The sequence below is a fragment of the Gastrolobium bilobum genome, unplaced genomic scaffold (assembly GCF_033153095.1).
Source record: "Gastrolobium bilobum isolate Gb01-03AN ecotype WA unplaced genomic scaffold, APGP_CSIRO_Gbil_v1 utg5138, whole genome shotgun sequence".
Lineage (NCBI taxonomy): Eukaryota > Viridiplantae > Streptophyta > Magnoliopsida > Fabales > Fabaceae > Gastrolobium > Gastrolobium bilobum.
In genome coordinates, this window is record NW_026900107.1 from 108,833 (window position 1) to 134,105 (window position 25,273).

A 25,273-nucleotide genomic window follows, 5' to 3' on the forward strand; every position below is an offset into this window, starting at 1 on the left:
ATCCTCCTCAAAAACTTGAAACAAACACCCCGGAAGGTTTAAACGATACCTCATAAGTAAGATCTTCCCTTACGACGTCTCCGGCTTAGTCCTTCATGGTTTATTTAGAATTTTAGATGAAGGACCAAGGGGACAAAAAGGCTTTTGATTAATTTTTTTTTTTTTTTTTTTTTTTTTGAGATAGAAAATTCTCTGTTTTTAAAGTCTTGTAGAAGGGGCGGAATGGAATGAGTATATTTTATAAACCTTCTGAAATTTTCTTATAAATATTTTTTGAATTATTCTAAGTTAGAGAATATTAAAAGAATAATAAATTAATTTGTTTATTTACACTTATTCAAATTCTAAGAAATATATTTTAAGAGAAAAGTGTTTGTTATTTTAAATGACATAAAGTTATGTCATTTTAAGAGAGAGATAGATCTAAAATAATATTTTTTTATTTAAAATTTAAATTATAAAAAAATCACTCACTTTCTCTCTCATGATTTTTATTTCATGTGTCTATCTCTCTCCTAAAATGACATAGCTTATGTCATTTAAAATAACAAATATCAAATCCATATTTTAATTATACTTCCAAGTTTTCAGAAAGAATATTTGAAAGAAGTTCTTCTTTTGATTTATTTTTTTTAAAAAAAAATATGAAAGAAAAAGTATATGACATTATTTTTCATTTTATTTTGGTATGCACATTATTTTTCTTTTAAAAAAATTTAAAATTGTAAATCCACGATATAACTAATTAATTTAATTTTAATAACCTCTTGTTTTCTTTTATTTGAGAATTTATAATATCTAAGCAATTTTTTTTTTTGTAGGTTACAAGGAATAGAACACACAACCACACACTCACACACACCCTATTACACGCTCCCACACTACTAGGCTAACCCTAGTGGATTATCTAAGCAATTTTTTTAGTCTTCCTTTTCCATTAAAACCTTTTTATTTGATTTTATCAATTACGACTTCAGTTAATTAGGGATAAAAAGTGAGATTTAATTCTTTGTTTCATAATGTTCTTTTTATTTTCTCCTCACTTCAAATACACCCTTAACAATCATGGCGAAGGAATTATTAAAAGCATATCATTAAAGAAAGATCACTGGAATGATTAAAGAGTTTTATGTTTGTTATGTTACATAACATAACTCTATTTTCCTACACACATCCATCAAAGAGGTGGAGCCACATATTTTTCTCTCTCTTTCATTATTTCACTCTCTCTCTCTTATTATGTGTGTAAGAAAATAGAATTATGTTCTATAACATAAAAAACATAAAGCTCATAATTAAAATTGAGAAAGAGTCAAAGATACCCCGTTGGTCCCACAAGGAAGCCAGTCATGAATCATGATGCTTGGTAGTAATAGCTCAAGAAATTGTCTTGCCTATTTCAAATGGAATGATCCTGATTCATATGAAACACGTAAACTATGGATAAAGCTATGCGTTTATTCTCGTACATCATTTCATATCAGTTATCACTTCCGATTGATTAAATACATAACTTATGTAATAAACAATTTATTTATAAGTAATAAAAAAATTTGTTGCAGAACTTGTGGTTAAGTAATTAAATAAATAATAAGTAAAACAATTCCAAATCCTTCTCATGATATTTCGTAAGACAATCTACCAATACTAAAATGAACAATCTACCAATACTAAAATGAAGCAACTGTACGTATTAATGTTTTGTTGAATTTTTTTTTTCATTTTTTTATAGTTGTTTATCTCTCTCTCTTTTCTTGGGTAAACAAAAGGGGCTACAAGCGCTAGGAAAGAAAAGAAAAGAAATAATTAATCCTATTCGAGGAGAGACACAATACGATCCTTACCTACTGATGTAAGATCACCCAAATATAGCAAATGAATATCACTTGGGATCATAAAAAAACTCTGATCAGCGTCCTCAGAAGAATCTAACATGAAATGTTATTGAAGACAGTGGGTGATGTTATATCACGAATAGATTTGAACTCATGTATTAAGCAGAGGAGGTAGATAATCAGAATTATCACTGTGCAATTATAAATATAAAATACAGACTTACTTGATACGTATGAAGTAGACAGAATCAGAATGATGTGACAGACAGAATGATATGTCAGAAGAGAAATTAAAATTCGAGCCCACAGAACGTGTCTTCTTAAGACAATTTGCCCCCTCACTGATGCCCAAGGTTGATGGACACTTGTCTCCCAGGATAGAACGAATTCCGTCTGAAGAGTGGCGGCATTACCAGTCAACAGCCCAAACGAACACAACAATATGCCAGAGGAAATCACACCAGAGTATGAACAGGAATATGCAAAACCAAAAGGAGAAAAATTCCGGCAGAGTTTCAATGCAGAAAATCGGATAAATTTCTAAAGGTGTCGGTGTCTATTTATAGACATCGACCAGTCACGATGAACAGTCGTCGACGGCGAACCGCCGTGTCTGACGACGGCGAACCGCCGTGTCTGACGACGGCAAACGGTGACCGTTTCGACGAACAGGTACAACCGACACAACCGGTGACTGGTTCGCGAAAGGGAAGAACCGGTTCGGTTCAACATTGCTCAAAAAACCGGCGGGTAGAAACGTTTGGGTTGGAGGGAAGCAACAGATACTTTTTTGGACAAAATATTAAAAAAATTATTTTTATTACACACTAAAACATATGATCTGATCCGGGCCGGCCGGACGGCGGCGCGCGTGGTGGACCAAAGCCCACCTAGCTCCTCCCCCTACATAAAATATGTAGTGACCCAAGGGTCAAACTAGGAGAGTGAGGTGGGAGCTTATATACTCTCCCACTTTCTACTAATTGTCCAATGTGGGACTTGTTAAACCCACACACCTCTTCATCTTCCCTCTTCTCTTTTCTTTATTAACCCAGTTCTTATTCATAACCAATGGATCATTATACATTAATTCTTTCATTAATTCCAACATGAAATTGATCAACCAATCAGCACACATATTTTCTCCTTTGAGAGTTTATTGAAGATGAACGCGTCAGTCTCTATGCAACCATGTTCGATTGAGACAGAATCACTAGGGCTCACCAAATATGGTGAAGGTACAGGTGAGATGCAATTGTTCTCTCGTATTTGTTTATCTCTTTACTAATGACTCGTCCGTCACTTTCATAATACAATTTTTTATGACACAATTTGTGTACAATACCACGTATCTATAATTACATTGTTCGCTAAAGAAGCTTTTAATAAGTTCTCTTATATCTTTCAAAAAATTTTAGGGAAAAGTTCACCAATATTCTTGTGATTTGCTTCAGAATCACCTATGTCCTCGTGGTTTTTTGTTTATCACATATGTCCCTGTAATTTATAAAAAAATCACAGAGGCATATATGATAAAAAATATATCATTTTGCAAATCACAGGGGCATATATAATAAAAGAAAACCACAGAGACATAGATGATTATGGAGTAAACCACATGGGTATTGGTGAACTTTTCCATTTTTAAAATTTTTTTGTTAAGGAATATCATAAGAATTGAGATTATGGTTAAAAAAAATTAATTTGAAAATAAAGTGTTTTACGTATATTAAAAACTCTAAAAATACTTTTTCAGTTTAAGCATATACTAAAATTTAAGGAAACAAGTATAATATTTTAAATAAAAAAGAAAATATTTATAAAAAATTTAATTCTCACTATTTTAATAATTAAAAATAATTTAATAAAAGTTACTAAAAGCTCCATGAACAATGTTTTCACGACACACCGGAGCAAAATCGTTATTATAATAATTTTTATTTTGTTTATTGTCTCTTCTATTAGTATCTTTAAAAAGGACAAATCTTGATACATAGTAGTAAACTTTGTTTTATTTAAACAAAGTTTAAATAAATTAAATGATTCCAAGTCTTTTTTTTTTAAATTATTTTGGCACCAACTTCATTACACAACAATTACAAACCAATAAGAAACTATTTTATGAACTTGCACATTGATTTGTTTGCACAAACTCAAAAACTTTTATAATCATCCTAACAAAGTTTTGAACAAGTTGTCTGACAAATAATCTATCATCTTAAGATATGCATTTGGTGCACCATACTTAAAATAATAATTACCTTTACATCAACAAACAAAGCATAGACACATAATCTTACAAATGCTAAGATAACACAAAACAGGACAACCCCGAGAAGTTCCCCCATTATTCATAACACTAACGGGAACCCTACAACGGTAATTGAACTAGTGAAATCCACCGCCAGAGACCAAGAGGAACTCGATGCCAAATAACAGAGAAAGCCTCGGATCAATGCAGGAACATGCCTATCGGCTGTGTCTGGCGAGAAATGTGCCACGGTTTGAGGAGAGGATCTGGTATCGCAGGGATTTCGACAGAGAATCCGCTGACTTCTTCAGCGATTTCAAGGATGGAGTTAAGAAAGCGCAATCGATCGGCCAATTCCATAGTCTGAGCCCTCAGGATGCTGTTAGCGGCTTCGATCTCAATGAATGCTTCTTCGTTGGTCTTTATGCTCTCCACCAGCTTCTTGTTCTCACCTTGCAATCTGCTGACGTCATCAGCCAGATCCTCCATCTGCTTCTGCTTCCTCATCCGCGATCGCCTCGCGGATTCACGGTTCGACAGCATCCTCTTCCTTTTCCTCTCATCGATTTGCGGATCTCCCCCTTCGGATCCAGAACTCGACAGACGTTGAATTGAAGCCATTTCCCTTGTTTAACTCGAAGGCGATTCGATTTGCGAGCAGAATATAAATATAACAGAAATAAAATAATGGAAACAGAATTCGCAGATCTAATTATTAAGAAACAATATAAAGAACAAAGGATGAACTACGAGGAGATCAAGGAATTGAGAGGAAGTTCATGAGAAAACGTAGAACCAGTACAGAAACACCACTGAGAAGGAGTGCAGCAGACGAATTCGACGCATGGTCATATAAATTCGGAAAACATTGGTGTGTTTTGCTAAAGCCCTATGCTCTCATCCTAAAACTCAAATCCAATCGGTTCGTAATAAAGGGACTAGGAAACCCTAGATCTGAAGAAGCAGATCTGATTGTAATTAATTTGTAAGAGACACAATTTTGTCAAGACTCAAAATAAGGAGCGATTAAAGAAGAAAGAAAGGAAACAATCTTAGCTGGGCGGAGAGGTTGATCGACGAAAATGGGAAGAAAAGAAAAAAGGTGCATAAAAAAAGGGATATGGCAAAGAAGGTGAGAAATAAAGGGGGAGGTTAGGTTTTATAGAAAGGGAAAGAGGAATCAAAACGCGAGTAGGTACTGCTGTAAGGGATTGATTATTAAAAGGGGGTTATTTCAATCAATGCTGATTTCGAGGGTTCCAAATAACTACGTCATTGCTGGCGTAAGCAATGGCTACAACCTTGTTCCTCCACAAATCTAATTCAACTGCTTTTACCTTTTCTTCCTCGCGGTTGCTTGAAAAATGAAAAGTAAACCAGATTTACAGACGGAATAATATAGAATCAAATGATGTTTTTACCCATGTGATTTGACGTGGATCATTTAATTTCTAATATTGTGATTAAATAAAAGGTTTTATATATATCATGTTGTAGGAAACTTGCAACATCATATCACTCTCACAAAGAGTATGGTCCCACCTTTTTTTTTTTTCTTTTTAAGTGAGACCCGCATGAAATGTATTAGAGTAACGTGACACTACAAGTTTTAGGACATATATAAAACCCTTAAATAAATTTATCATTTAATTTCAAACATTTACTTATACTGATTGTAATAATAAAAATATATTACTTAGACCTAGATGGTTTTATAAATATAAAATTCCTTAATTTTTTTAACTTTTATTTTATATAATTGTGATATTATCAAATAAACTTGTAATAAAATTAATTATTAATAAATAAATTCATAAATATTTAAATTTATTTATTTTGAAATTATTTTAAAAAAAATTAAATTTTTTTGGTGGGGATCTTAAATTTTTTAATTATATAAAAATATATTTAACATTAAGAATATTATTCAAGATAAATTAAAGACATGTTAGTTTTTTACCCAAAAAGAAAGTATTAATTATATAATTTATTTATTTTAAATTTTTTAAAAATATTATAACAATATCAAATAAAATAAATAAATAAAATAATATGAGACTTAAATTTATTTTTATGATAAAAATATAAGAACACAATATTAAATGCATATCATTTAATTTAATGAATTTATCAAATAAAATAAATTATTTATCGTCATCATGAATCAAATGTCTATATGATATATTTAAATAAATATTATATATATGTGTGTGCGCGTGCGTGCATGTGTCTGTAAAAGCTTATAAGGAATTTAAGTGATGCATTTTTATAATCATAATAGATATATTTAATACTTACTAGGGGTTAAATAATTATTTTTGTAATCATAATAAATCTAAGTGATAAATGAAACATATAACATATGCGATGAAACTGAAGTTATCCCCCTAAAATGAAATTGTAACGTGAATGTCACTTTTCACAAGACTAATATACGGCTTTTGTTATTCTGGGAACAATATGTCAAGTAATAAAACCTCATTAATACTACCCAATTATTAATATTAAATATATTTTTTTGGAAAATTTATTAATATTAAATATTTAATACAAAGGCACAAAGCCATCATCTAAAATAAAGATAAATGGCATAGGTTTAAAGATAAATTATTCCTTTTATCCTTATAAGTTATAATTTCACTCTCAAATTAGTTAAAATAAAGGATAACTCCAAGATTAATTTAATTTATATAGTTTAAAACCGTTTAAATAAGTTTAATTTTTTTCCTAATTAAAACGATTTCCTATTCAAAGCGAAAGTATAATGAATGATAGCCTGTTTCATATACAATTTATATTAAAAGAATTAATTGTATTTGATAATAATATTTGAAAAATATAATTATAGGTATGCTTTAAGACTTTGCATGAATTTTATACCTAAAATTAATTTCATTCATCACATAAATAAAAAATTATATTTCTTTCAAGTTCGATTCCACTACACAAAGATGAATGAAAAATGAATTTGCTGAAACTACCCAAAAAATCTCCGGATACAATTATAATTGATTTTGGACACTTCAAAATCTAAAACAAACAAGAACTAAACAGTGACTATATTGCATTACTTAAATATTATATACACTGTTTTGAAAGATTTTAAATTGTATGAACGAATTTGAATTTGAAGTCGAATTATCAGTCCAGATTAGTTATTTTACCTGATTTATAACTATCATGAACTTTTTGTTTTATGGAAATTGATAGGGTAAAGTATAAGTCGAACACTATTAATTTTTGGGGGTTATAGGAAGGTGTATAGGATTGGAGGAGGAGCATGAAAAATGAAAATGTGAGGGATCAAACCCTCATCATACAACATAATTTTCTCATAAATGAGACAAAAGTTGGAGTTACGCTCATTATTTAATCAAATATATTTCGAAAAATTCTTAAAAAAATTAAGAAAATTAAAAAACACCTCTGTGAAAGGTGTAAATATTTAGGTACAAGAAACGAAACATCTAACATCAACTTCATACTCGTATCTTGAAGAAGTGGGTTGATGATAATTAAGTGACTAGTTCCTTTGAGACAAAAAATGACCTTTTAATTACATAAGCTAGAGGAATAATTGATTAATTGACAAAGACAACAAATATTGCAACATTGTTCCTTGTGTTACAAAGTTGAAACATTTTCTGCTCTCTCTTATGTCACAACAACATGGAGCAGTTGCAAAGTAGGCTAGGAAAAACTTGAGTGCAACGACAAATAAGACATCTCATTCGCCACATTCCCTTGTTAATTTCACAGATTGGAGGAGAACTCATTCAGTAGAAAAACGAAAAACAATGGATGTCGATGAAGCACCATTAGACGAAAAAGCAAAGAGAATGAGAGATCTGTTATCCAGTTTCTACTCTCCAAACCCTTCAATGTCCTCCAACCACGGTAACAGCTTTTCCCAATACGCCTCCATCGATGACATCAACTCTATCTCCTTCGAACCTGATCAGTACATGAATATATTGGTAATTCTCGTTTTCTGTATTTATTTATTTTTCGAGATTGAATATGATGGCATTGTCGCTTACGGTGAAAAAATGAGTCTATCACAATTTGTTTATATTGAAACAATTACTTATGAAGGCACATAAGTCGAATTTGGAAGGGCTACTTCAGAGGCATGTTGAAATGGTAGCTGAAATAAAGAATCTCGACACTGATTTGCAAATGCTTGTCTATGAGAATTATAACAAGTTCATCTGCGCTACAGATGCTATAAAGAGGTATAGTTTTATTATAATTTTCCCCTGTTGTGATCTTTGGCCACGTCGCATGCAATTTCTATTTCATTATTTGTTACACTATGTAGTGAAAATTTGGTCTAGTTCTTTTCAGACATTCGTTTTGTGATATGCTCTTAATGTCCGTTCTATTTTGAGAGTGGTGTAATCAAATCCTTAATTTGAGAAAAGAATGACAAAAATTTGTTTTTCAAACAGGATGAAAGGTAATATGTTGGGGATGGAGGAAAATATGGAACAGCTTCTTGAGAAGGTAAGCATTTATTAATTTATTCAATCCGTCTTGAGACTTGTTTTCACTCCAGGAACTTTAAGAAAAAGAAGAGAAAGAAAAAGAAAAAGATCAGAGTTCATGAGGAATCCACTTTTTCCCCCAATGCAGATAATGTCTGTACAGTCAAGAAGTGACACTGTTAACACTTCTTTATTTGAAAAAAGGGAGCATATAGAGAAATTACATCGGACATGCAATCTTCTTCGTAAAATTCAGGTACTAAAGCAATGATACATGTTTTCCAGTTATATATGCATGATTGTTCTCTGCAATATTTATATTTTTGGATGTCATTCAGTGGTACAAAATGCCAGTTCTTTGCTAAATGCTGTTAACAGTTAAATAATTGCTTGTCCAAGTTTTTGATAGAATTCATTTATATTTTTTTGCTGCTCCTGATGATTTTAACTCTTGTGCATGAGCAGTTCATATATGATCTACCTGACAGACTACGCAAGTGCATCAAATCTGAGGCCTATGCAGATGCAGTCAGGTTCTACACTGGTGCAACACCACTTTTTAAGGTTGTGTTTGGCTGACATTATTACTAATTCAACTCTCTTGGCTACTTTTACATTTGCCCCCCCCCCCCCCCCCTGCGGGCGCACACATATTTACATGTAATGCAATAAATTTAAGATGGGATATCTTTCTTTGTTTTTCTCCTCTTTGTCAGGCATATGGAGACTCATCATTCCAGGATTGTAAGCAAGCATCTGAAGAAGCAATAGCTATCATAGCAAAAAACTTGCAGGTATATTTCTTTCGCGTTTTATGCTTTCCATCATCTTATAGCTTGATATGAGGTCCTTTTTAGATAGCTATATCCTGTCTTATTCGTATATAGAATTTATGATAAAATTGGATAAGATTAGCTTGTTCTATCCATCTTTTCTAATCCAGTTTTCTAAGCATGGTCTAAAAGTTTATGGAATACAGTGAACTTGAAGTCTCTAATATTTTGCCAAAAAAATAATCGATTGTCATTTTGTTTTTGAGAAGCTTGTCTTCATAATTTGACATTTTTTTTCTCTAACCAGGGAAAGCTATTTTCAGATTCTGAATCAATACAAGTTAGAGTTGAGGCTGCAGTGCTGCTTAAGCAGTTGAATTTTCCGGTTCGTACTGATTCTCTTTTACTTGAAACGGCATTGTACTAACTGTTGAGAGCTGAGACATGATGGGCTTTTATAAGCCATTAATTATTTTCTGAATATCTGCAGTAAATGGTGAAAAAGATATTTTTTATGTAAATCCTTTTCTTTTCTTTTTCATTTCATGAGAGTTATAGGGATTGACCATGTCTCAATCTCTCTCCTGCGGTCTTTGTTCATGGAGAGAAATAACACTATGTTATATTTGATGTTATTAGTAAAGGACATTTATTGGCAGGTGGACAATTTAAAGGCAAAGCTACTAGAGAAGTTGGAACATTCCCTTACAGACATTCAGTTGATCCCTGAAGTAATAGAAAATGCTTCACTCTCTGCCCATGAGGTAAGTAGTGTTAGACAACTATCCTTTTGTTTAATGCCCTTTCCCCCAGAAGCATATATATGCTTTTATTTACTATCCTAACTTTGCTTACTTGGGATTTTGTTCAAGTGTTACATTGTGTGTCTGGCTCTGATATATAACTCTTGCTCATAGGTCCTCTCTTTCGTCAATAAAAGGCCTATTAAATAGCTATAACCTATAGGGCCACCCATCCCTTTGGTGACAAACAACATCAAAATCATGTATCTTAGAACAACATATCTGGTTAGATATATATATGCTTTTGTGAAGCAATAAGCGATGCCGATTAGGACAAATGTGAGATAGCTATGTTGGGTAATACATTCTCGTGGAATATAGTGTCATATTATCTGAGAAGACGTGTTTAAAGGCTTTTTAACCCTTTTGCCCCTTATTAATTAATTAATAACCATTTTGCCCCTGATTCGAAACTATCTACCAATCTGCCCCTCTTCAATTGACTACCTTACATTTTTAATCGACTAAACGGTTGTTGGGAGATTTAATCGACTAAATCTCCCTACTTAATCGATTAAAATCATACTGACTTATTTTTTTTTTGTCAAATATGAAGATTTAGTCGACTAAATAGGGAGATTTAGTCGACTAAATCTCCCAGCAGCCATTTTTTGTCTGTTTTGGCCATTTAGTCGATTAAAAATGCAAGGTAGTCGACTAAAGAGGGGCAGATTGATAAATAGTTTCGAATCAGGGGCAAAATGGTTATTAATTAATTAATAAGGGGCAAAAGGGTGAAAAAACCCGTGTTTAAATGTGGCATAAAACTGTTGCAGATTCATGTGACAGAAAAGGATATGAATGGCAAGAAAGGATTAAGTTTTTTTTTGGTACATAAAGGATTAAGTTAATTGTTAGAGTTATAATTTAAAACCATTGATGGGCCATCACTTATAAGCTTAAGCTTAAACTTTTGGGTTGAATTGGTTGCTCATGTATTATAAAATGAATGTTCCAATTTATAGAGTCATCCCTCCATTTAGTGAGATAAGGCTTGGTCATTATACTGTTTCGGTTCGATCAATTTTTTATTTTAATCTTGGTTACTTTTGGTTTTACATATATGACATATCTTCTTTGATAGTTATGGTTATGAGACTGATGAATTGAGCATGTGTTACTGTTCTATTTCTCAACGTAGGCAGCCATTGGTGAGTTTGTGGAGGCAATTCGTGCGTTTCGAGTAATATTTCCTGATTCAGAAAAGCAATTAGTCAAACTTGCTCAAGACTTAGTTACCAAGTTAGTATCTATTGTTACAACGCAAAGTATTGTTAAATTTATTACGGTACAGAAGTTTTCACTATATACAAATCAACTTTTTAATTGTTTTCTAGGGACTTTCTAATTATCGAGGAGTACGTAAAGACACGAATTTGTGCGGCAGATCTACTTGGTGTTCTTCGTAAGTAGGATGACTCTGCTAGTACTTCACTCTTTTAGTTCTGTTAATTTAATTTCTTAAATTAGCTGAATGAACTTGTTTTGTTTTGTTTTTTAATTTCATGGTAGTTTTTCATATAACCTTCAAACAAATCTATTATGATTCTTATAGGCATGATTTATGTAACTGTTTTTGGTCTTCATGATTGTATGCAATGTGTTTCTTCCCTTCTAAGTAATGATTGTAAACCCCAAGGGGTGGCACATTACCAGCAGGCTGTGCCCAAAGTAAGATCACTGGTTCGATCCCTAGGCCAAGTACTTTGGGGCTAGTTCACGCTCTAAGTCACGAAGGGAAGTCTCATCCAAATGGGTGGAGACACCATGGGAAACCAAAAAAAAAAGCAATGATTATATGCACCTATTTGGTTTTGTTGTCTTCCTGGAAGTCTTTTACTAAAATGCAGTATATGTCTAATCTTATATCTTGGATAATGTATTAGACTGTAAGGAAAAGCTCGTCATCATCTCCCTTTATTGCAGCTATATATATTCTAACAGACGTTGTGCTATATCAAATTAATTACAAGAAGTAATATAATGCATTTCAATCACTATATAAATGTGTTCCCAAGAAATATTTTTCAAAATTAAATGTCAACACATATACAATTGCTTTTGGATCTGATTTTGGTTTCTTCAAATGTATAATTACACTTAACCTGGGCACAGGAGTTGTCTGGAATGATGTGCTCCGAATGGATGAAGTCTTACAGGAAGCATCTCTTCCTAATCATTCTCTTGAGGTCATCCATCAAAGTCATTGGCTCCAATTTGATTTTGATCTATAGATGTAGCTTTTCAAGCCATCATTCTCTTTTTCTCCTCACAATAAACCCTAATGAAAGTTCATGTTTAAAAATAGATTTCATCAATTAAAACTAAATATTTCCAGGCTGCCAAGGTTGCTGTCAAGCTGTATGTTCGAAATGCATTCTCTCATCTAATGCAAGATATCTCAGGTTAGTTTTATGTCTTCGTAGAAAGCTTCTGATTTTTAATTTAAGCATAAAAGTTTGTAATATTTACCTTCTCATACTTTTAGGAGAACAAAGACAAAATTCTTTGACTGCTGGATTTAGCCAATATGACATCTTGTTCGTGAAAATGATCAAAATCACAAAACGGAAAACATTACATTGTCAAGGATTCTAGTCTTATAGATTTAGCTTGATGTTTAATATATTTATATTCACCTATTACGAGCTAGCTACAAAAATAGTTAACAGACAGTTGTCTTAATAACTGTGCTCTGAAATAGTTTCCGTTTGGTAGATTCCCTCTTGAAAGTACTGAAACGGGATGGAGCAGAGGAGCGCTCGCTGGAAGTTGCTTTAGATGCTAGCATAAAAGCAGTTCTCCAAGGAGGCAGGAACTTTTTGCTGGTAACCACTTTTGTGTACATAGACTCAATAGATATCAGATTATAGTTAAGAATGTATATGCATAAAATGTCACTGTTAAAAATTTCCTATTATTTATACTTTATGTTGTTTCATGTAGGTCTAATCTCTCTCTCTCTCTCTCTATGGATCATTTCAGGATGTTCGCAAAATTCTAGATGACAACTTAGAGATCCTAGATAAACTAAGAGAGTTAATAATTGACAGGGTTCAAGAAGGATTTCAAGATTTTTTTAGGCAACTTGAGGTTCAGTTCCTATTGCTTTCAGGAAGAAACAATTATTCAACTAATCAATATCATGGTTTGACAGAGGGGGCTCAAGGTGACAAAGCTTTTCCTAGCCTTGTCCTAGTGTTGGCACAACTGTCTACTTTTATCGAACAAACTGCCATCCCAAAACTCGCCGAGGCAAGGATCCACTTGACTAACTTATATTTGATTCCTTAGAACGAATCGATATTTTGGTTCATTTTCATTTAATGCCTAGGGCATACCTTAAAAATTGCATTGTAATGTTTAGGAATTAGCAGCTTCCTTTTCTGGTGGTAGTTTTAGAGGTTATGAATATGGATTTGCCTTTGTTCCTGGAGAGATCTCTAAAAAATTCAGGTCAACTGGAGACAAGTTCTTGCAACTGGTATGTTTTCAAGTTCATAATTTATTTTCAATAGATGTACAATTTGTGGGAGCCACTGTGTCACTGTGTGTATTTTATCCTTGTCTTTATTTCTCTCACTTCCTGGTTGGTATTCGTCTTTTCCTTAGGTAACATATCTAGTTATATACAAGCCTTCTCGCTGTCTTGAAGCTTGGTTTTAACAATTTTTTCCCAGAAAAAATCTCTTTTTCAAAGGAAAAGAGGATTTTCAATATGGATAGCCATATGTCTTTGGGCCTTATAGCAGTGTCAGTTTGTATGTGAAGTACAATCTCACTAGAATAGCATAGTTGTGTCAGTATTTCACTGTGTGTTTTCTACTCTCTTTGATGAAGTAACTAGTTTAGTTGCCTGTTTATTCTTACACTCCAGCAAGCAGTTTTAAGTTTTATCTAGAACAAGTTGTTTGGGGTTTTTGGGAAGATTAGGAGCAGTTACTTGTTGATTATTTTGAGTCTTGGGCATGAATAAGGAGGGCAAGACTCCGGCAGTGTAGAGTTTGTTCTGTTTTTTTGGTGCATTTGTAAGGAGTAAATTGCTTGTATTTCTAATAATATTTTACTTTCGTTTACTTGGGATAGCATAATTAGTGTGTTTTCACTTTGGTGTTCTGCCCATGGTTTCTTTAAGTGACTTCGTGTCCGGTGTGCAAGAGGATTGACTAGCTTGATTGCACTGTTTTTATGTTGTAGCGTTTTTTCTTGAATGCTTGTGTTTTGGAGAATATTTATTCTTAATTTTTACCCGGACCCCTTCTTCCTTTGTTTGATAATGTTTCTACTATCTAAAACCAATCTACAAGTTAAGCAGCATTTTTTTTTTTTTTTTTGATACCAAGTTAAGCAGCATTTACATATTCTTTATTTGATTCTTTTTAGTACATAAATATGAGAACTCAGCGAATATCACTTCTCCTACAGAAGAGGTTTATCACACCTAGTTGGGTTAAGGTCAGTATGTTTATATGCCTTTGTTTAAAAAATAAAATAATAGTGGTTATCTTTGAAAGAGCTGGAATATAAAGTTGTTGCTTTGCTTTTCACAGCATAAGGAGCCAAGAGAAGTTCATATGTTTGTTGATTTATTTCTTCAAGAGGTTGGTATCTTATTTATAAATCAATTGTTCCGTTTTTTTATGTCTTTTAAGTTGCATTGAATTGTTTGAGGATTGTGCTTGAATACTAGTCTTGTTTTACTTTTTTTTCTATCTGGAAATTATGAGCATAAAGCTTATAGATCTCTATTTGATGAGCATGTTTAGTAATATAGAGTTACATTTTGATCTCTCTTATTTGATGTTCCAGCTCAAAGTCATAGGTAATGAAGTGAAGCAGGTTTTGCCTCAAGGTATGCGGAAGCACCGCAGGGCTGAAAGTAATGGAAGTAGTGCTTCATCAAGAAGCAACTCCATCCGGGAGGAGAAATTGACTCGGTCAAGTACTCAAAAGGGAAGGAGCCAGCAACTTTTGGAAACTCATCTAGCGAAACTCTTTAAGCAAAAAGTTGAAATTTTCACAAAAGTGGAATATACACAGGTATTGAATAATTGTCATATTAGTGATGCAAAATTTAAACAATTGGTTGCAAACAAATTTTATCAATCTTTGCTTGCAAACTGCAGGAATCAGTCGTTATGACCATAGTTAAATTGTGCCTTAAAAGTTTACAAGAATTTGTTAGACTCCAGACTTTTAACCGGAGTGGATTCCAGCAAATTCAGTTGGATATTCAATTCTTAAGGACTCCACTAAAGGAAAGAGTTGAAGATGAAGCTGCAATGGACTTATTGCTAGATGAGGTTGGAAAAATAATCTTGCCCTGGGTCTTAACTTTTTCATATTGGTGTGATAGTTTTTCCTATGAAAATATTACCATTATTTTTGGTAATTTTTATACGGTACAGGCATCTCTGGCTTCTTCCATCTTCACTATCTATCTGCTCTGCATTTTATGTATTTTTTTGGGCGCAGGTGATTGTTGCTGCTGCAGACCGATGCCTTGATCCAATTCCATTGGAGCCTCCCATATTAGATAGACTAATACAAGCAAAGGTGGCAAAAACTAAGGAACAAAATACAATCTCTTCATGAACATGTATGGAACTGGAGGCTATGATAATGTTGACCTTTCATATCTACTTCTGAGACCATATTTTCCATTTTTTTTATAATAAATTTAATATTTAATGTCCAAAATACAAGAAAGATTTTAAGAAAAGGATGATTTTGCTGTCAACATGCACTTAATAATTGTTGATTCGAAAAGGTGTCTATCATCTTAAAGGAGGATATAAAGTTGTGTTATTTTAAGTGAGAGAAAAAGATAAATAAAGAAAGAGAGAATGGACAAAAAACATAAAGACGTAGGTCTCATCTCTTTACGAGAGTGAAAGGATATAAGTTATGTTATTTAAAAGGACAAATACTTTTTTCTGGTTGTTTCGTTCGTTATAGTTTTGACAAACAAATATCTTGTAGCACATGCTAGATGGGCCACGTATGTTCCATTTAATACTACATGCCTACATGAAAGTGAAAAGATGCATGAAGTTTTCGGTGCATCTTCCATTTATAATGTAATATGTGTCTTACTTTTATTATAATGTGACATGTATTTTACTTTTATCAAATCATTAATAAATAATTTTATTTAAAATGAAATGAGAGAGTGATTTGATAAAAAAAGTAAGACACGTATTATATTGTGAGTAGAAGATGCATAGAGAACTCAGTATATCCGTAACACCCGAAGATATTTTCTATGAAAGTATTGAATAGCAAGAAAATTCTACCTAATCATGACTTGACAACTTAGTTTGGTAGTGTTCGATGGCTCTTCATGAATTGTGACGGAGGACGTTCGTGTTTAAAAATATAAAACGCGTTAAGATAAAAATTAAGATAAAAATAGCCAGATACTAATAAATTCATTTATAATTGTGCTAGCCTGAATATTTAAAGTTTGTTTGGCATATTTTTTTAAGTTAAAAGTCATTTTTAAGTTAAAGTAAAAAAAAAGTTAAAAATTAATTTAGTAATTATATAAAGTTGTTCTAATTGTTTTAAATAAAGAAAGATGAAATAATTTATTATAACGATGAATTATTAAGATAAATAATACAATTTATAAATACAAATTTAGAATAAAAATAAAACTATAAAATAAATATAAGAATCTAAAAATTTGACATAAATTTAATAAGAAAAATCATAGGAGCTTTTAATTTTTAGGGTTTTTTTTCATTATATAAAAAAAACTCTTTATAATAAATTTTTTTATAAAATTATGTTGTTTGATTAAATTTTTGTAAAGCAAAAATTAAGTTAAAAATAAGATATGTCGAACAGCACTTAATCTAGTATTTATTTATTTATTTTTTTGCAAAGCACACTAATCAGTTTGACAATCCCCTAATTCCCTAAATGCACTCTTCAAGGAAGGTCCTTTTGAGAAAATTACACCGAGCTCTAAAGAATAAACATCTCATACGAGATAAAATTACCTAAACCAAATTCTTTAGAGATTTTGGGAAAATATATAGGATATTTTTTGAAAATTTATATTATAAAAATGGGTTTGTTTTTTCTGATGTTACTTTAGATAACTTTATCTAATGTTCATCAAAACGACGTCTTTTTGGGACAAAAATCATGGTATTTTTGTAATTTTAATTTATTTCAGGATTATAATAGTCTTTTTCACTTTAATTTTTTAATTTTTTAACCCCAAAACGATATCGTTTCGATGAATATTAGATGAAGTTATCTAAAATAACATCATAAATTTTTTTCCCTATAAAAATTTCTCAAAATGTCCTCTGTTTTTATCTCAAATTTTAGATGGGTGTTATTTTGAAATTGTATAAGACAACTTCAAACATCTAAGCTCTTTAATTAGAAATATATTCATAGTTTCTCGCGATCAGTTCTAGCTCGAAGTTTGCCCTTAGTAACTTGGCTTGTTCATGCGGCGGGGCTTTGGAAATAAAGTAACAAGGGAATTCATATACTAACCTTCGAATCTAGCTATAGAGACCTTTTTTTCATATAAATTTGCATTTCTTGTTATTTTTTAATTGCTTTTGTATGATTTCATAATTTTTTTTTTGGGAAAACTTTAAAAATCCCCGCGTAAGCTTCTTCAGAATCACTTACCCCTTTCCCGAAATTTTTATCTCCCTACTTAAAGTTTTTTTATTATTTACCCCTCTAATTTGATTTTCCATCCAAAATTATAGTTAACAGTGTTAATTTTTTTATAAGATACCAAAACTACCCTTTAATTAAAAAAAACATTGATGGTGTTTATGTGTTGAGTAAGATACCAAAACTACCCTTTAATTAAAAAAAACATTGATGGTGTTTACGTGTTGAGAGTTGTGGTCATATCCTCTCTTTGTCATCAGTTATGCCTCTGTTGCGCCAGTTGCAGATATCCACAGTCGTTGAGCTTCACACATACATCGGTTTAGCTTCTCCTTTTCTCTACACACACGAAATCATATTGGCATCGGATATATATCTTTTGGGCTATTTTTATTTATTTTTTATTTTTTAGTACTTGAAACTTGTTTGTTGAAGGCAAGTTTTAGTTGGAAGCTTTTTGAGATTTACTTCTTTTTGTGAAAGTCATATTGGGAAAGAATGGAAATGAAATTATGTGACTATGGATTCTGTGTATGTTAGGTTCATTTCTTAATTTGCTTTCGTTGTTCATTTGGTGCCATTAGTAACAAAAATAGTTTGCTAATGGTAATTTTGAAGAGCTCAATATCAAGTAATTAAATGTGTTGACGAATAGATTGATAAAAATTATTAACAACACAGAAATAGTTTGCTTTCGTTTATCATCAATATCAGCTTTGTAGATAATAAAAGAAAGCAATTAAAATAGATTGAAAAACAGAAGCGTAATTAACGACAAACAATACCAAACGTGTTGTTTGTTTTTTAATTAAATGATAATTTTGGTATCTTATAAAAAAGTTAACGATGATAACTATCATTTTGGATGGAAAATTAAGTTAGGGGTAAATGATAAAAAATTTAAGTAGAAAGGTAAATGATTGAAAAATTCGAGAAGAGGATAAATGATTCTGAAGAAATTTATAGAAAGATTTTTGAAATTTTCAATTTTTTTTAAAAAAAAGACAGGTCAATTGGAATGACCTAACTAGGGCCTATGTATTAATGTTTAAAACCAGAGAGAAGATTAAATGATTAATGATGGTGTTCTTATCATGGTAGATTCAGATTGGTAGGGTCATGGAGAAAAGTATTTATTTAAATAAAATTGAATAAATTGTGATATTCATATTGCTTTAACTACGAAAATATTTTCAGTATTATAAAAATGTCGAAGACTCACCCATATTATTTTTCTATCATTTTCTATTTTTATTTTTTAGTAGAGCAGTACATACTCATATATTTATTTCCCAGATTTTATATTTTTCTTATATTCTATAACATTATTCGTTACAGTGTACCCGATCACAGCATATCCTTTATACTGCTCCTTTTCCCGCCAAAAGTTGCCTCCTTATCTATAGTTTGGCGCCCAATTCTCAGACTCAGTATCTCGAGCACATTTTCCTCATCTCTGTGTAGCCATCTTCGCCTCGTTGAACCATGAATACCAAGGGCATCGATTTCGATACAGACAAAGGTGAACCTTCCCTTCCCTCTCTCTCTCTCTCTCTCTCTCTCTCTCTCTCTCTCTCTCTCTCTCTCTCTCCATGATCAATTCATATTTTTGTTTTTTTTTTTATTATTCCGTTAAATCCTTTCCTTTTTTCTCCAGTTCTGGCGAGGGAGTTCCTTTCCAACTTCGCAGATGCCAATGGCGAAGCCAGATACATGAACATCCTGGTGAGTTCTCCATTGTGATTCAACTTTTATTTCTATTACTCTCTTACGGAACAGCAAAGAACGTTGGCGGTTAGCCCTAATTCGTTTCTCTAATTTCCGTTTCAGCAAGACGTTGCAAACCACAAAACTCGAGCAATCCAGATCGATCTTCAGGACTTTGTTAATGTAAGATTTCTCTTCCTTTTTTCCCTCGATGAATTATTTATCGTTTTGTATCACGTTGATCTGGTACTCTATTGTACGTTTCTAATCACAACCAATGATTCTGTTATTTTTCTTTTTTCTTTTTCAGTATAAAGATCTAGACAAAGAATTTCTGAGGCGTGTGACTGAGAATACTCGAAGGTATATTGGGATTTTCGCTGATGCAATCGACGATCTCATGCCGGAGCCCACCGAGGCCTTCACCGATGATGACCACGACATATTGATGACTCAGAGATCTGACGAAGGACCAGAAGGTGCTGATGAGTCTGACCCGCTTCAGAAGATGCCTCCTGAAATCAAGCGCTACTAGTGAGATTCACTTCTTTGTTTTGCATTCAATTTGTTTTACTAGACCAATTTCTTAAGTTTGGTTTGGAAAGAAATTCATTATAGGCATGAGTATTGTGTAATGACAAAAATATCTGAGGGGGTATGGTGTTTATGCGTTAGCTTTTATATGATAGTCCTAGTCTTACCTCGTGGGTATTGCAGTGAAGTTTATATTAGAGCATCTTCAAAAGGGAGACCATTTACAATTAGGGAGGTGAAGGCTTCGTACATTGGTCAGCTTGTAAGGATATCTGGTATAGTTACGCGTTGCTCGGATGTCAAACCATTGATGCAGGTGGCTGTATACACATGTGAGGATTGTGGTTTTGAAATTTACCAGGTAATCGATGAAAGGACTGCTCAAAATGCTTAATTTAGATGTAAAAAAGATTCTATGGAAAAGAAACAAGAAACAAAAGAACTACTGCATGAGATTTGCTTGGCATGATTCATAAAAGTCCATCACAATTCATGAATTTTCTCTCTGCCATTATTATTTGACTGCCAGTATGTTAAACTACAATATTTGAAGTATTATAACTATCTATCATACTTTGTTAGATTTTTGTCGTGGAATCTTTCTTTTTTTCTTGTGGGATGTCTGGAGTGTTATGGAATTTACTGCCAATAGTCATTGTCATTGTTGCTTTCTTCCCTACTGAAACAGGAAGTAACAGCTCGAGTCTTTATGCCTTTGTTTGAGTGTCCATCGAGGCGCTGTAGCACGAATAGAAGTAAGGGGAACGTCATACTTCAACTGAGAGCATCAAAGTTTTTGAGATTTCAAGAGGTTTGTGCTATACTCCGGTTCAGTCTATACGTGCTTAAGTACTTTCTTTTTCATGTTGTTCTGTACATTTGCTTAAGAAACTTGCGATATGGTTAAATTGCAGGCAAAAATTCAAGAGTTAGCTGAACATGTTCCAAAAGGCCATATTCCACGAACAATGACTGTTCATTTCAGGGGAGAACTCACAAGAAAGGTTGGCTATTTCCTGCCAATCGGCATTAAACTAATAGTAACTACATTGGATGTTATCGAGTACCTGAAAATTGTGTTGAATACATAGTTGGGTTGCCTTTATTATCAACATGTCCTTACAAATAAATAAAGTTATTGCTAAAAATAGGTCACGGGTTCGAATATGGAAAACAGCTTTGTTGCTTATATGCAAGAGTAAGACTGCATATAAGGATTGTCCTTACCTCAACCTCGCTAGTCGGGATTTAATGTGGAGTGGTTTTTTATTGCTGAAAATACATGGACAGACTGATTATTATAGTGATTTTCTGTACCTATTTGAAGTTTAAATGGTTAATTTTCTTCTATTGTTTATTAACTCTTGCTTGTTGTAAATTGTCAGGTGGCTCCAGGTGATGTGGTTGAATTATCTGGGATTTTTCTTCCTATACCTTACACTGGTTATAGAGCAATGCGTGCCGGCCTAGTTGCTGACACTTACTTAGAGGCCATGTCTGTTACTCATTTCAAGAAAAAATATGAAGAGTAAGCTACTTTTCAGAATTTAAAATTGATAAAGACTGGCACCTTTTATTTACCCCGCTTCCTGTACAGTAGTTTGTCTTGTACGGGCTCTTCTATATGCTGCTTGGCTTTGTGTCCACTGGGATATTTTGACTTGCTTGCACAAAATGAAATCCATACCATACCTGATTGTTAATCTTATTGAAGTAGTTTGTGGGAACATAGCTGCTCTGTTGAGATATATAAAATCATTAATGTAGCCTCACCCAATAGCTTAAGCTTTTGGGTAGAATTGATTCTTTATATGATATCAGAGCTTCGGTGTAGCAGGTTCGATCCTTACCGCCCTCCACTTTTTTTCTAGTGGAATTTCTTTCTTCGCATAGATAGGTGGGTCTGTGCATTGTTCACCCTTCAAGCCCAGTGGGCTCTTGTGTGAGGGGGCGTGTTGAGATATATAAAATCATTAATGTAGCCTCATCCAACAACTTAAGCTTTTGGGTTGAATTGATTCTTTACACGCTCTCTAATCAATTAATTATGTCATAGATATGAACTTAGAGGAGATGAGGAAGAGCAGATTGCACGTTTAGCAGAAGATGGTGACATCTATAATAAGTTGGCACGATCACTGGCACCTGAAATTTTTGGACATGAAGATATTAAAAAGGCTCTGCTTCTTCTCCTTGTTGGTGCTCCCCATCGGAAGTTGAAAGATGGGATGAAGGTAATGAACTATGTTTGTATAAATTGAACCACACATGTTTAAATGGACCTTAAACTTTGCATAAAAATCATGTTTAATTAGTAGGGTTTAAGACATGTTGATATCAATTATTAAATTACAGCAATATTAGTGACTTGAGTAAAATTGAAGTATGAAATTGTGTTTTTTTCTCTCCCTCTTACTCCAATGCTATTGTGCTATTGGTCATACTTTCTGTTGTTAAGCTTATTTTGCATTTTGTTTGATTTGTAGTGTGTGATATATCGTATACATGATTAAACTTCTAAATATCATAGTCTTCGTTCAATTGCAGATTAGAGGAGATTTACATATATGTTTGATGGGTGATCCGGGAGTTGCCAAGAGTCAGCTTCTTAAACACATAATCAATGTAGCACCAAGGGCGGTGTACACCACTGGTAGAGGAAGTAGTGGAGTTGGTCTAACTGCTGCTGTTCAGAAAGATCCAGTAACAAATGAGATGGTTCTAGAAGGTGGAGCACTGGTAATGGAAGCTTCCTTTAGTGTAGCAATTCCTTCCATCCATATTGTGCTTATGTTATACTTAAGGTTGAAAAAACTAGAAAAATCTGGTAAAACACATGAAATGCTTTCAGTACTTGCAAATTTAAGATGGTAATTAAGTCATGCATTGAATCACTCCTTTAGTTCCTACGTCAATACAATCTATGTACTTTTAACTAGTTTCCAGTTGTAAGTAGAGATTATGACAGAACACACTGAATTTCAGGTGCTGGCAGATATGGGCATATGCGCCATTGATGAATTTGACAAGATGGATGAATCGGATCGTACAGCCATACATGAAGTTATGGAACAGCAGACTGTTAGCATTGCCAAGGCTGGGATCACTACATCGCTGAATGCAAGGACTGCTGTCCTTGCTGCAGCTAATCCAGCATGGTATTATTTCTTTTCACCTTTATAGTTGGCAGACACGGTCTTATAGACCTGCATGCTTGTTCTTCTAAAATCTAATTCCATCCATATTTTATTGTGAAGGGGAAGATATGATCTACGAAGAACTCCCGCTGAAAATATTAATCTTCCACCTGCCCTCCTATCAAGGTTTGATCTGCTGTGGTTAATTCTTGATCGAGCTGATATGGATAATGATCTTGAACTGGCTAGGCATGTTGTCTATGTCCACCAAAATAAAGAGTCTCCCGCTCTAGGATTCACTCCTCTTGAACCTTCTGTTCTCCGGTAAGGACAGAAGAATAGCTAACTGCTTTTTATTTTTTATTTTTAACAAGATTGGAGTTTACTGCATATATGTTGCTTCATTTGACTGAAGGGTTATTCTGACTGCTCATATAGTTTCACATATGGGCCTGTGTCATTGTTTTGCTGTTGCTAGTAAAAGATAACTAAAAAATTATGTTTTGCTTTTATCTAGTGCATATATATCATCCGCAAGAAGATGGTCTCCTAGTGTTCCAAGGGAACTGGAAGAGTATATTGCTAGTGCATACTCCGGCATTCGTCAAGAAGAAGCAAATTCTAAAATTCCGCATTCCTATACGACTGTCAGAACACTGCTCAGTATTCTCCGCATATCAGCTGTCAGTCCTTTTTTTCCCATTTATTTACCCGTTGATACTATTAAGTTTTTTTAGCGGGTCACAGAAATTAAGTTCAGATGAGGTGAAGGAGGTCAAAAATTAGGCATTTCGGGTTATATCTTTTATGGTTAATAATTTATGTGCTTACTTCACCAGTCCATCATATATCATTCAAAGTGCAGTATTTAAAATTAAAAATGATTTAGGTGTTGGTTAATATTTTTTGGCTTTAAAGAACTGTTATCTAATCAGTTAGAATGACTCTACCTTTTATTCCATTTGTAATTTCTTAACAGGCGCTAGCAAGGCTCCGTTTTTCCGGAACTGTTGCTCAGAGTGATGTGGACGAAGCACTGAGATTAATGCAGATGTCAAAATTCTCCTTGTACTCTGATGAGCGTCAAAGGTCTGGTCTGGATCCCATATCTGATATTTATTCCATACTGCGAGATGAAGCTGCTAGAAGTAACCGAATGGATGTCAGCTATGCTCATGCACTGAATTGGATATCTAGGAAGGTGAGTTCATACTGCTCAAAGTTGAAAACTGTCCATTATGTAGTATTGTAGAAAACGATTTCGACGTCAAATTTGAGAAGGGTTTAGACTAAGTTTGACTGCGGAACACGGGAATTTCAGCAGTAAAAAGATCATTAAACAATTAAAAGAATATTTTATTTCATTGAATGAAGAGCAGTAATCTGTGTAGTATTGGCGAATATATGAGTAACCGAATAAGATGATTGTCAGGAATTCTTTTTAGGCTAGCCTAGGTTGAGTAAATACCTTCCCAAAATTTTGCACCGCTTATTTCTTGATCCTGTCAGGAATTAATTACCGTCAATGCAATACCTCTATATAATATTCTGATCGCACAACTTCTGGCTTTCGAACAGGGGTGCAGCGAAGCCCAGTTGAAAGAGTGTTTAGAGGAGTATGCAGCATTAAATGTATGGCAGATACATCCCCACTCCTTCGATATACGATTTATTGATGCTTGATGGACTTCCCACCCACTACCCCCAATCAAAACATGATTTGCAGCAATCTGGTTTCAAAGTGGCTTAAGACTGTAGGGAAATCACATTTAGATCTGGATTTTCTTGTAGTTTGATTTCACCTGGCCGATGTAGGTTCTTTGTATTGTTTAGAATTGCATATTTAATTCTTTTTTTAGATGAAGTAATTGCGTATTTAATTTTTATATGCTACAGACAGGATTGCAAATTCGAAGCACAAATTGGGTTGATGAATCGTAAAATCTAGAAGGAGAACAAGCTCTGTATACATTATTTTAAGCCTTTGCAACATTTGAAATGCAAATTAGGGAAAAAGTTTATCTCGTAGGTTTCAAATTGCTAAAGGATATTGATTTTAATCGATTCTTCCATTAATATATAGAACTTCACGAATC

The 25,273-nt window shown here is 33.1% G+C and overlaps 3 protein-coding genes across 4 annotated transcripts; 2 read left to right on the top strand and 1 right to left on the bottom strand.

Moving 5' to 3' along the window:
- Window positions 1–3,966: 3,966 nt before the first annotated feature.
- On the bottom strand, window positions 3,967–5,275 carry LOC133295328 (bZIP transcription factor 53-like). Its single transcript, XM_061494140.1, has one exon. It carries the CDS (start codon window positions 4,705–4,707, stop codon window positions 4,288–4,290), a length of 420 nt encoding a protein of 139 aa, XP_061350124.1. The 5' UTR covers window positions 4,708–5,275; the 3' UTR covers window positions 3,967–4,287.
- Window positions 5,276–7,883: 2,608 nt separating this feature from the next.
- LOC133295336 (vacuolar protein sorting-associated protein 51 homolog) lies at window positions 7,884–15,744 on the top strand. Of its 2 annotated transcripts, none has more exons than XM_061494152.1 (20): window positions 7,884–8,063; window positions 8,182–8,321; window positions 8,538–8,592; window positions 8,722–8,829; window positions 9,039–9,137; window positions 9,290–9,367; window positions 9,654–9,731; window positions 10,006–10,161; window positions 11,291–11,391; window positions 11,487–11,554; window positions 12,265–12,338; window positions 12,488–12,554; window positions 12,868–12,977; window positions 13,135–13,404; window positions 13,517–13,633; window positions 14,533–14,604; window positions 14,700–14,750; window positions 14,959–15,189; window positions 15,276–15,452; window positions 15,625–15,744. In XM_061494152.1, exons 1-20 carry the CDS (start codon window positions 7,884–7,886, stop codon window positions 15,742–15,744), a joined length of 2,352 nt encoding a protein of 783 aa, XP_061350136.1. The 2 variants fall into 2 exon arrangements, with proteins under 2 accessions (XP_061350136.1, XP_061350137.1); XM_061494153.1 differs by having other exon boundaries at window positions 10,006–10,110.
- Window positions 15,745–19,245: 3,501 nt separating this feature from the next.
- On the top strand, window positions 19,246–24,860 carry LOC133295333 (DNA replication licensing factor MCM7). Its single transcript, XM_061494150.1, has 15 exons — window positions 19,246–19,321; window positions 19,457–19,524; window positions 19,630–19,689; window positions 19,817–20,040; window positions 20,224–20,401; window positions 20,729–20,851; window positions 20,955–21,044; window positions 21,426–21,568; window positions 22,097–22,274; window positions 22,588–22,779; window positions 23,026–23,198; window positions 23,298–23,501; window positions 23,695–23,860; window positions 24,157–24,378; window positions 24,756–24,860. The coding sequence occupies exons 1-15, from the start codon at window positions 19,285–19,287 to the stop codon at window positions 24,858–24,860; spliced, it is 2,163 nt and encodes a 720-aa protein (XP_061350134.1). The 5' UTR covers window positions 19,246–19,284.
- The last annotated feature ends 413 nt before the right edge of the window (window positions 24,861–25,273 follow it).